A 12,870-nucleotide genomic window follows, 5' to 3' on the forward strand; every position below is an offset into this window, starting at 1 on the left:
TTACCCCTTTGGCGACTCCCTCGTTGCCTGTTGGAAGTTTGGCTGCCGCGGCATCCTCTTGCCGCTCTCCTCCGGCGTCTCCGGACCGGCTAGACGCTGCACACCGCCATGTTTCCCAGCAGCCTAAGGACACGTGCGCGGTGCGGCCCCGACTCAAGTACCATCAAGTGTGCGAACCTCAGGGGTGTCCCCCTGAGGTGATGTCATCTTCACCGGATACTTAAGGTCTCTGTAAACGCTAACGTATCGAGTTAGCAAGGAGTTGGATACGGAAGGTTACTCTCCTAGCTACTCTGCCTCCTCGGACTTACCAGGGGTACCCGCTCCTTGGGGCCTCGCTTTCTCTTTTGCTTTTCAGATCGCAGTCTGGGACTGGTACTCGCTCCTCGAGGGTCTACGTTCCCTGACTTGCTCCTGAATACCACTTCTGCCTGGAAGTCATCGCTGCCTACAGCACCAGTCAGTTACCATCTCTCTCTCAGAGCTTTCCCTGGAACCAGGTACTTGATCCTCGAGGGCCTAATTCATTCCAGCTCCTGGGCTGCTTCTAAGAGACTATTGTGTGAGTGTTACCATCAAGGTTCTGTTCCTGAACTCTGCATCCCTGCCTACTCACTATATTCAGTTTCTCTACAGCTCAGCATCCTGGGATCGCTGTTCCAGTATCTGAGGGACTACAGCCCAGCCGGGCACTTCCAGCTCACTACTGCCACCTCTGGTGGTTCAGTATACTGTTTAATAAAAGAACTAGTGCGTGTCTGTCTCCATACTCTGAGCCTGACCGGTGGTCCCTCTCGGGATCTTCCCCCGGGGGCGTGGTCATCTGCCACCGGCCCAAGGATCCACCTACAACTACCACGAACACTAACACAAGGATGGCTTTTGCAAACAATCCTGCACTGAATAGGGAAGTGGAGGAGCTTGTCCACCTGGGTTTCTCGTCTCCATGGGAAGAACGCCCTTACAGGGCTTCCCTCTTTCATGACCGTGTCCACTAATCTCAGCTAACCCCAGGCCATATAGGTCTTCCAATTTAGAAATCAATTGTTTAATTGTATTAAGGTTTACTTCTTGTGTCACCTTCCTACCTAACAAGAGAAAGGGCCAATCCAGACCATGATGACCCAGCAGTCTGTACAAAAGGGTGCATATCCCTGATAGTAATATGCACTTCTCCATAATCATCAAGAAGTAAATCTTTTTGGATAGCTAATTGTAACCCTAATTTACGTAGTACACCAGCACCCTCATTTATTGTATTCCACTTTTCTGCATTACAAGGTCCTGGCCAATCACCGGGATCTCTATATTTCTCCCATAGCACTGCCCCAATTACATTAAGGAGACCAGGTATTTCTGTCTCAGCAGGTAAAGCAGGAAGTATGTGGCGTGCACAATCCTGTACAAAGCATTCTTGGCAGATAGGGCCCATCACAGCAAGCTCCTCTTCTGAGAGCTATACTGACCCAGCTCCCTGTTCTGACAAACGCACAATCCCCCAAATTCTCCTTTTCTTTTTGGTGAAATCTACTGCCAATTGCACTAACTGTTTGGGAGTATAAATTGTGGTAATGGTCTGCCTGCTCTGAAGCAGGGATCCCTTTCTCCCTGCAGTGTAATCTGCACTTGTTCTGGGAACTTGCCCCTCCCCCTCCCCCATTTCCTCCTCCTCTGGCAGCCTTCATCCTATAAATATTTAACAGAGACAAGTGGGCATAGTCTCCTCAGCTCACATGTCCCTTCCTCCTCATAATCACTATCACTGCTCTTCCAGATATCAGGGTCTGCAGCCGGGGCATCTCCTCTAATAATAGCAGCCACTTTTGAAGTAGACACTTGAAGACCCTGCTGCATACGCTGTGCCAAAACTTGAGTGCGACAAGCTGCCGAATCCTGAACAGTCAGAGCAGCCTGTTTTAAAGCAAGATCCCGCTGGGACTGTGCAGATTCAAGGGTAGATCTTAGAGTTAAGAGTTGTGCCTCAGAGTCCCGATTCTGTTTTTCCAAAAAGGCAATCTGACCCTGCAATCCCCCTACCTGTGCTGGCAGACGCTGGCTTCAGCCTCTCTCCTCGGCGCTCTGAGGCAGGTCGCTCTGGGGCCTTGCTGCGGTGTCCTCCCCATGAGGGAGACGCCGCCGACTTCCTCCTAGGATCTGCCTCCCTAGGCGCGCGTGTGCGCGGCCAGGACAGCCTTTTAAAGGGACCGCGGCAGGAACCTTCAGCCAGGCCCCCAATGAGGACGGCATCAGCTGGGGCTACTTAAGCCCACTCCTTGCATCCATTCCTTGCCTTAGCAATGGGTTTGCTCCTCTGAGTTCCTTGTTGCTGCGTTCCATTGTTCCTGCTTGATTCTGTGTTCCTGACCTCCTGCTCCTGTTCCCGTGGTTCCGCTTCCTTCTCCTGGTTCCTAGTCCTCGGATTGTCTTCTCGGTTCTGACCTCGGCCTGGCTTCCTGATTCATCTGTCAGCTGCCCGTCCTGACCATTGGCGTGTTCCCGGTACCTGCTTGCCTTCTGCCTGCCTCGACGTCTGGCCTGGTTCCTCGTGCTGCATCTTCGCTGCCTGCCCTGACCCCTGGACCGTCCTCGTTCATCCGGACCTCCGCCAGCCTCGACACAGACCGTCAACTCTGCTTCCTTCCGTGGATATCTCTGCGCCAGGAGACCCTCGCCTAAGACCTGCCGGCCCCGACACCCAAGGACTCAACCTGAGGGGAACAAGGGCTGGTATAGGTGAAGTTCCTGTGGGGTCTCCTGGTCCTGCACCTCCTCCCGGCTACGAGGTCCACCGAGGGCCTTCTCTCAGTGGGAGTTCCAGCTCTCGTGCCGGCTCAAGGGTCCACAGCGCTAACATAACCAACAAGCTTGCCAGCCGTTACTACCTATTTTTTCCAAAAATATTTGACACCTTTATTTCCAAAGGTCCCTTTTCCTTATCTAATTCTTTCTCCCACTAATCACAAATATCATTTGATTGCACAATTTGATCAGCTACACAATACCAGGGCCTGAGCCAGGAACCAGCCTAGATTCATACACCCCCTCCCTCCGCTCTTATTATTTTTCTTAAACATTCTAGAAAAACTTAAAATGATATTCTATGACAAATCAATCCTGTTAAGGTGTCACCAAATGTCATGGTTGGACCAAAGTGGTATCGCTGTCTCACAGAATAACACAAATATAGTTAAGATAGTTTACTGGAGAGCAGTATATTGATAAAAAAAACAATTCACAAAGAATTAGAATGTAATATAATACAAATAGCATTAGCATATATATAATACAGATACGTCCCCTCAAAATTCCCCATTGTGAGTCGAATGTATCCTTTAAGCTTGAGGAACACAGCGCTGGAGAACAGTAGGTCTCCCCTACCCTCCACTCTTGGTCACTGGATCTCAAACAGCTTTCCCTTGGGTTGCTCAGTCTCGGTTCTAATTTACAGCATTAACTATCTTCTTCTTAGAGAAACTCCAGGTGGATTCATTCCAGAATCCTGCACAGTCATGGATGAGTACACCAGGGAGTACTAAGGGCGAATGGTCTGTTTGAGAAAATCTACACAGTGTTTGGCTGATTGAGTAAATCTGCCAGAAGTTTACCTAACAGAAGAGAGAAAGGAACAGAGAGGATCTACAGAACCAAAAGGTACTTGGAGGGCCCTGGGTGGAAGGTCACCTGTGCAGAACATAAGAAAATGCCATACTGGGTCAGACCAAGGGTCCATCAAGCCCAGCATCCTGTTTCCAACAGTGGCCAATCCAGGCCATAAGAACCTGGCAAATATCAAAAAACTAAGTCCATTCCATGTAACCATTGCTAATGGCAGTGGCTATTCTCTAAGTCAACTTAATAGCATGTAATGGTCTTCTCCTCCAAGAACTTATCCAATCCTTTTTTAAACACAGCTATACTAACTGCACTAACCACATCCTCTGGCAACAAATTCCAGAGTTTAATTGTGCGTTGAGTGAAAAAGAACTTCTCTCTGATTAGTTTTAAATGTGCCACATGCTAACCTCATGGAGTGCCCCCTAGTCTTTCTATTATCTGAAAGAGTAAATAACCGATTCACATCTACCCGTTCTAGACCTCTCATGATTTTAACTACTCTGAACAATTTTGTATCATCTGCAAATTTGATTATCTCACTCGTCGTATTTCTTTCCAGATCACTTATAAATATGTTGAAAAGTAAGGTTCCCAATACAGATCCCTGAGGCACTCCACTGCCCACTCCCTTCCACTGAGAAAATTGTCCATTTAATCCTACTCTCTGTTTCCTGTCTTTTAGCCAGTTTGCAATCCACGAAAGGACTTCACCACCTATCCCATGACTCTTTACTTTTCCTAGAAGCCTCTCAGGAGGAACTTTGTCAAATGCCTTCTGAAAATCCAAGTACACTACATCTACCGGTTCACCTTTATCCACATGTTTATTAATCCCTTCAAAAAAGTGAAGCAGATTTGTGAGGCAAGACTTGTCTTGGGTAAAGCCATGCTGACTTTGTTCCGTTAAACCATGTCTTTCTATATGTTCTGTGATTTTTTTTTCATTTATAACTTTTTATTGGCAAATAACTTTAACACAATATTGCAATCCACAGTAGCCATTATCAAACCTGATGTGAACAATCAATACCATTGCAGATACACAACATGAAAATCAGACACCATTACATATGTGGACTCCCAGTTATCCCAATCCCCCCCCCTTAGAGGTTAACACAATGATACAAATAATACAATTGATATGAAATAGGGAAAGCATAACAATGAGGCATATGTGCCAGTCATACCGAGGTTAATTTTTAAACCACCCAGTTCCTCTTTGAATAATCCATGAGTCCGGTGCCTCCTGGAAAAAGGGAAAGATATATCTAAGGGCATTGTTAATATTCCCTCTTTAATAAAAGAAGTCAGTTGGTTCCATAGTGTAGTGGGTATCACATCTGCTTTACACGCAGAAGGGCCTGGGTTCAATCCCCAGTGGAGCCATTTTTAACTTGCTGCAGAAACAGGCATGAGTCTGAGTGCAAGGATAACTTAGATTCCGAAAAAGCAAGTTGAAAACCAATGGGTTCCATATATGTGCAGTGGAAACCCCACCTGTCAGGTTTTCAGGATACCCACAATCTATATGCGTGGGATAGATTTACAGGCCCTTCCTTCTAGGCGTGCTACTTGAGCTCATGCGAATTCATAGCAGATATCGTCTTCCCCAGAAGAAGTGTGGGAATGGTTACTGGAGACGAAATAAGGAAGCTTTAGGTAAACTCCTAAGCCAACATCTTGTGTGGTAAAAAGAATTCAGCAGTGACTCTAATAAAAAAACAAAACAAATTTTTTTAGGGGGGATATGATAGAGGTGTTTAAAATCATGAGAGGTCTAGAACGGGTAGATGTGAATCGGTTATTTACTCTTTCGGATAGTACAAGGACTAGGGGACACTCCATGAAGTTAGCATGGGGCACATTTAAAACTAATCGGAGAAAGTTCTTTTTTACTCAACGCACAATTAAACTCTGGAATTTGTTGCCAGAGAATGTGGTTCGTGCAGTTAGTATAGCTGTGTTTAAAAAAGGATTGGATAAGTTCTTGGAGGAGAAGTCCATTACCTGCTATTAAGTTCACTTAGAGAATAGCCACTGCCATTAGCAATGGTTACATGGAATAGACTTAGTTTTTGGGTACTTGCCAGGTTCTTATGGCCTGGATTGGCCACTGTTGGAAACAGGATGCTGGGCTTGATGGACCCTTGGTCTGACCCAGTATGGCATTTTCTTATGTTCTTATGTTCCCAGGACACCCAAAGAGGCCGTTGCAGGTTGAGTACGTAATCTTGGGTTAAGCAGTAGGATTTTGTAACCATTGGTCGTAACAACCCCAAATTTTCTCGAAATTGTGGATAGACTTATTTTTATGTGCAGTTATTCGCCCAAGTGTATGCATGTTCAAGACCGAGGTTTGTACAGTTTGTAATGTGGGCACCTGAGTGTCTTTCCAACATTGTGCGATGGCGCATCTCGTCGCTGTCACCACATATTTAATAAAATAGTTATGGAATCTGGATCTGTCTGCGAGTTCAGCGTTCAGAAGTGCTTGCGATGAGGTAAGTGATATGGTGCCACCCAATATTGTAGATATCCAAAAGGAGACTGTTCTCCAAAGTTGTTGTATTTTGGGGCAAGACCACCATAGATGGAGGAAAGTACCCCGTTCTTGGCACAGTTTCCAACACAGACCTGTTGAGCCCAGTGAAATATGCTGCAAGTGGACGGGAGTAATGTACCATCTGAAGAACATTTTGTATCCATTTTCAAATTATGCAGCGCAGATATTAATCCTTTTCTCATGTATTGGAACATTCGCTTCCAATCCTCTGGTGACCAGTCACATTGTAGGTCTGTTTGCCAAGCTTTAATATAAGTCGCTGACATAGTAAAACCACCACAAAGTAATCCATATATTCTAGAGATATGTTTACCAACTTTATCTGCGTGTCTGCACATAAGTTCAAAAGAAGATATGCCCCTGACTAGATCGGGTTCAATCTGATTACGGATAAAGAAATGTCTAACTTGCAGGTATTTGAAAAGGTCCGCTGGGTCTAAATGGTGTCTATCGCAGAGTGTGGGGAATGGAGTCAATCCTCCCGGGGACCAAATATGAGCGAGTTGAGTGACACCATTAGCGGACCAGCTTTTGAAAGCTTATGGGTGCCCTGCTGGTCTGAAAGCCTTATTGTGAAACAGATGTGTGCTGTGGAAGAAAGTTTGTGGTCCCACTAAAGTCTTCTTCCAATGCTCCCAAACCGACAAGGTGGAGTTGCACGGTCTCCGGCAATCTCACCATCGGGAGCCAAGTGGCCCGTTTTTGCCATAGGAGGGCAGTTAAGAGGAAAATTCCCTAAAATCGCCTGCTCCAACAGGACCCAAGGTTTTCGATGCTTAAAATTATGCCATTCTACTGCTGCTTTAAGTTGAGCAGCTCCTTGATAGCAAATGAGATTAGGCATACCCAAACCCCCTTGAATTATGTTCTGTGATTTTGATATTTAGAAATCTAACTTCTGTTTATTCGCTGCCTTACTGACTGTTAACTTCGCCCCAATACTTTTAAAAAAGAAAATTTCCCAAGCAAAGCTTACTGATTCCTTTCAGCCACCAGTAAGGTGATCCTCTCCTCTCAGTGCTCCCACTGCGCTTACAACTGTGGGGAAACGTGTATGGAAGAGACTGAGCTGTACTTTTGGAAGTTTGGACTTTATTTTACTGTAATGCAGTATTCTCTGGTGTATTAATGTTTGACTTCGTATTTCCTTCCACTGGTGTCAGTGAAGATTTTGTTTGGAAGATCAGCTTTGGGGTGAAGAGTAATTTATTTATGTTGCTGGACTGGTGTGCAGAAGAGCACCAGAGAGAGAGAGAAAAAAACCTTAAAGGCCTTGAAAAGACATTCCCCTCCCTACCCTCTGTGGGAACCCTGGGAAGTCATGGGGCCATCCATGGTCCTCCCCTTGCACCTTCTTCTCAAAGAATTGACTGGGACAGGGATTACATATTTACCACTTTTTCCTGTCTACACTAATTCAGTGTAGTATTATGGATGTAGGCTGTGCCTATTGTAGATCTCATACTATGCTGTAGCATGCTTTGAGCTCTTCTTCTGGAAAAGCTTGAGACAAATACATGATTAAGATGCTGATGCCTGAAGGCAAGGAAAGGGTTAATATTAAAGAAGATGGAGCAGAGTGTGATTTGGTAACCTTAAAAGCCCAGACAGAAGCATGAGTCAATGAATATTCATAAAGAACCAGAAAAGGCTCCAAGCAGCAGTGACAGTGCTCAGTGTACAGCTCCGCCCCCTCCTGTGTGACGTCATCAGGCTGCGCCCAGCAGGAAGGGGAACAGTCTACTCTGCGCTGGAAACAGAGAGGTGCAGAGGCTTTTCTCCCTTCATCCTTTCATTTGCAGATTTAGAGCTGGAAAAAACCCCAAGTCTCACCCTCTGCCCTTCTCTTCTCTCCTGCTGTTCCTGTAAAAGCTCCTGAGCTTCACTGCAAGAGGCAAACACTCAGCTGTTCCTCAACCCGAGACAGAACCCCCTCAATTCATTTCTAATCCTGAGAGCAGAAAAAGCAGAGAGGAAAATGCCTGCAGGAGCTTCTGCTCAGGTAGGAGATTGCCCCGAACTTCCTGCCCTCTCTCTGTACAAACACTGCTGCAGCTTCCTAACTTGGGACACTGCAGATTCACCCCTGACTTTATAGGCATACCTGGAAACTTTTGAGTTGTGGCCACCCTGAGATTGCTGTCGATTATCAGATGGCCAGGTTGGGGGGGTGGGGAGGAATGTAATAATATGTATCAGCTTTCTCTCTTCCACCCCCCTCCCCACCCCTACAATTTTTCTCTTTCTTCCACCCACCACCATCACCTGTCCCTTCTCCAGAGATGATCCCAGCAACCTTCACCTTCCTCTTCTACCTGTCCACACCACTCTCTTTGCTCCCACCCCCTGTAAGTCACAGCTCCATGACTTATGCATCCTCACTCTGCCCTTGGCTGAGTGAGTCCCAAGTCCTGAAATCAAGCTGCAGACTGAGTTTGTGTTTTGCAGCCCCTCTCCAGTTTCTCCTCACATGCTGTTTACAGTGTGTGCTCCAGACTCACCCTACTTCTCCTTTTCTCTGCAGGCTTACTTACAGGCCAATGCATTAATGTGCGCCTTTGTTTGGACCCTTGTTTTGGAGGCGCTGATCCCCTTATTGCATCGGGGGTTATGGACGTGCGTCAACCTGTGTGCTAGGCTAGGCGCACTTTATTGCATCTGCCTCTGAGAGTGGCTGAGCTGTATACAGAGAGGCCCTGAGATTTCTACAGACCGATGCAATTAAGTGCATGTAAAAAAATGTTGTGTCCAAAGTGGGCGCCTGTTTTTTAACGTGCGCACATCCACCTCTCCTGGGCGCCCAGTGCAATATGTAAATGAGCTGCTGCGCCAAAACGGACGTGCTAGGGATAAATTGTGCGTCCCTAGCTAAAACCTGATGAAGCGATAGACGATTTACTTACCTCTGTACATATGTTTCCGAGTTTGGTACCCAGTTACATTTAATCGAGTTTATGAATGTTCCTTAAAAGTTTTCCTGTTCCACCTATGTTAATGTATTTCCGCCCTGGAGGCGACTGTTTCAGTTCCTTGTAAACCGGTGCGATATGTATTCTATACAGGAACATCGGTATATAAAAAAAAAAAAAATAAATAGTACATCCTTGGCCAGGAGATGTGGCTTTGTGTGGGTTAGAAAAATGGATGTTCAATTTACGAGCATCCATTTTATCCCACGGCAACAAATTTGCCAGCACAATATACATGCACAATATACACGGCCTGCAGTGGGTATATTGTGTGTGTGTATTCTGCGCCCAGAAATTGTTTTTTTTCCCCTCAGGCCTTTTTTTTAGTATGCTGTTTTCTGTGGTTCCTCCCACTTGTATTGCGATAATGCTAGGTAGGAGGAACCACGGAAAAGCAGTATTGTTTGTTTTTAAGTACATTCCTTGACGCACGGCAAGACTTTATGCCTGTTCTGGGGCAGGTGTAAAATTTGACCGGTTAAATAGCTAATAGCCTCATCTACATGGCATTTACATGTGATGAGTGCTATTAACTACGCCTCTGTCTGGGCGCATGTTTTGGAGGCGCTGATCCCAGTATTGCATTGGGGGTTATGGACATGAGTCCAAAACGCGTGTCCAACTGCTCATTAACCTGTGCGCTAGGCTGGGCACACTTTATCACATCGGCCTCCTAGGGTTTCTCCTGAGAACCTGCAACTGATGCAAATTCCCTGAGACTCCAGATGAAATCCTGAGAATTTCCAGGTATGTTTATAGGACCCCAAGCCGATCTGGGGCACAGAAAAGGCACTTTGGGACCCTCCTGAGTGTAAGGAGAGAGATCAGGAGTCCTACAAAGTGAGATTTTGTATTCCAGGTTCTCTGTGTAACTGGTTTACTGTTGTAATCCTGCTCTGGGGCTATGTTATGTGATTGTGAATTATTTACATTTTGAAAATTCACCCCCTGCCCTGCTGAGCCCCATCACTGTGAGTTCTCCTGATGGATGTGATGTAGAAGGTGCTGAGTGTATTTCTGGTTTCTGTTTCAGGTCCCAGTATCCTTTGCGGACATCGCTGTCTATTTCTCCCAGAAGGAGTGGGAGGATTTAGATAAAGGGCAGAAGGAGCTTTACAAGGAGGTGATGAAGGAGAATTATCAGATGCTCAGCTCACTGGGTAAGGGATATTTTTACATGCCAGTGCCTTGAACTTGCAGCTACAACCTATTCTTTTGCTGAGATGTTTATTTTGAAGTTTAATCTCTTATTGTAGATTGCCATTCTAGTATGTTGTACCCTGATTTGGGTGAACTTCGTATTCAAATAAGTGTGTAATAAATCTAAATAAATGTCTATTAGCAGCCTTGGGACATCATGATAAAGACAGTTCTGAAAATGAGGTTCTCCTAATGAGATTTGGTTAAAAATGTAAATATGAGTGAGTGCTGCAGTGATGGCTTTGGGTCCATTTTTGAAATGTGGTAAAACAGCACATTCCCCTGGAATTTACTAAACCATAGAATCTTAAGTAGTACATGGTTCGATATCCTGCATGGCTGGGGCTGGCAAAAAATGTGCGATCACTGTTTGGAACAACACTCAGTCACAGCCATGGACTCTAATCTTAAAAAGGCGCACAAGCTGCTGTTGAAAGCCCCTATATCCCCAGCCCCTGGATGGCTTGTAGTGGTTTGTCCCCCTTCCCCCAACTGGCTAGCTTAAAAATATTCAGTAACCAGAGTCCCAGTTTGTCATAGGCAGGCTGGGGTCAGGTATTCCCCCAACAGGAGAGAGGTACAGATCTTCAGGACAAAGCAGGACAAGGTCTTCTGCTTGACCAGCCCCCTCCCCTTTGGGTTGAGCTTGCAGGTTCTGGGGGCCGGCATAGTACATGGCATAGTACATGGTAGTGGTCAGGCAGGACAGGAACTGGAGGCAGTGCTTGAACAGCAGACAGGCCGGAGCTGGCAACAGGCAGGAGCAGGAGGCAAGCACTGGAACTGGAGGAAAGGCGGTAATGGCAGTCAAGAGCTAGGACTGAAGGCCCACTGGGAGCAGGGGCCACAGGTCAAGACAAGGACTAAGGCTAGGACTGGACAGGACCACAGGAACAGGGCCATGGAAATGCAAACATATGTAATGAGGAACTAAAATACAGTAAGGAACATATAAGAAAGCAAACAAGACAGCACTGACTAGGGGGGCCCAAGTAGGGCACAAAGCAGGGCAAAGATAGGCACAAAGGTCACCGGGCAGGGCGAGATGGCCAAGGAGGCCGCAGAACAAGGGAAGTAGGCCGAGGCAGCCAGAGGACAGGGCTGGAAGGACAGGGAGGCCACAAGGCAAGGCAGGAAGATCAATGAGGCCACACAACATAGGCAGGAAAGCCACAAGGCAAAGTAAGAAGGCCGCAGGTGCCATGCAGTAGCAAGATAAAGCAAGGAGGGCCAATGCAAGGAGCCAAGGTTGTTCGATGAAGAGGCACCAAGTGGTGGGAAAGGCAAGGGTAAACAGGGCTGGCCTTGCAGAGTCATAGGACCATCAAGGAGTTGGTTACAGTGGAAGAGAGTGTGGCTCTGCGAGGACCTCTGCTGGTGGGAAGGCTGCCTAGCAGCCAGGATCGTGACAGAATCTTTAACTCCCATCTGGCCCCCAAAACTTGGCCAATGCCTCAAATGTCAAATAGCAACTTCTTATCTCCTCCAGCCTCCATATTTTATCTCTTTCCTTTCCTTTGAGCCATTTCTAATCTTCCCCCTCGCTCATCCCTCCCTCTTTTCCCTCTGTTTCTCTTCCTGCCTTTCTCTTGCCTAGGCTTAGGCACTGCAAATGTTTTCATTTGATTTCTCTTTCTTTGTTTCATTTTTTAAAAATGAACCAAACAAAATGAGATTTGAAAAAAAGAACCAAAAAACCCCCAAAATGAATTAAAAAATGGTGTCTGGTCTCAGGCCATGCACCATCCCTCCTCATCCCCACTCTCCCTTTATGCATTTAGACTTCCTGCTCAGAGTTTTCCCCTCTTCATGGAGTCTTCATGAGACAGGAGGGATTCCCAGTCCCTCCTCCCCCACCAGCACCGGTTCCTTGTATGGAAGAAGCTGATGATGGTGCAGGCCTCAGGTCAGCCAGTGCCACTTTAGATTCTGTACGGCGGAGGAGTGAACAGGGACGTTACTGTCCTGTTTAGACCCCGTAGATGGGGTAGGATGCTGAGGAGGGGAGAAAGTGGCAATGGGACATGCTGAGGGGGTTCTCCTTTCCCCTCCATCATCATCATCTTTCCTCCTCCATATTTGCGATCCAATTCCCAGATCGGTTTTTCTTCTTCTCAAATCCACACCTATCGAGAAGATCACTTTTCCACCCCCGAAGAAAGCTCACGAAAGAACATCTATGCCACAAAATGTTATAACGTTTACCAAAGAATCTACACCTGAGCCATAACACTAGGGCTAAATATACAGCACATAGAGAGGAGCAGAGGACTAGCCTAGTGGCAAAAGCAAAGGCTGAGAACCAGGAAAGCCAGGGTTCAAATCCTGCCTGTCCCACTGATACTCCCTGTGAGCTTAGGCAAATCAATTTGCCCTCCATTACCTCAGTTACCATCTTAGATTATAAGCCACGGGGTCTTTGAGGGCCACAGTGCAGCCAGGTTTTCAGGATTGTCACAATATATATGCATGAGATGTACGATAGAGAAAGAACATGCATTTAGATCTCATGCATATTCATTT

The 12,870-nt window shown here is 46.4% G+C and overlaps 1 protein-coding gene and 1 non-coding gene across 2 annotated transcripts in view; both read left to right on the forward strand.

The window, feature by feature from the left end:
* The first annotated feature begins 4,928 nt into the window (after positions 1–4,928).
* Positions 4,929–5,001, forward strand: TRNAV-UAC. The gene has a single exon. It is a non-coding gene; the product is annotated as a tRNA-Val (tRNA).
* Positions 5,002–7,924: 2,923 nt separating this feature from the next.
* Positions 7,925–12,870, forward strand: part of LOC115083187 (zinc finger protein 268-like) — a 127,541-nt gene continuing 122,595 nt past the window's right edge. The window contains exons 1-2 of the mRNA XM_029586994.1: positions 7,925–8,180; positions 10,181–10,307. Of these exons, the coding sequence (XP_029442854.1) occupies positions 8,157–8,180; positions 10,181–10,307 (151 nt within the window). The 5' untranslated portion in view covers positions 7,925–8,156. The remainder of the gene's footprint in view (positions 8,181–10,180; positions 10,308–12,870) is intronic.

This window comes from Rhinatrema bivittatum, chromosome 2 (assembly GCF_901001135.1).
Source record: "Rhinatrema bivittatum chromosome 2, aRhiBiv1.1, whole genome shotgun sequence".
NCBI classification, from domain to species: domain Eukaryota; kingdom Metazoa; phylum Chordata; class Amphibia; order Gymnophiona; family Rhinatrematidae; genus Rhinatrema; species Rhinatrema bivittatum.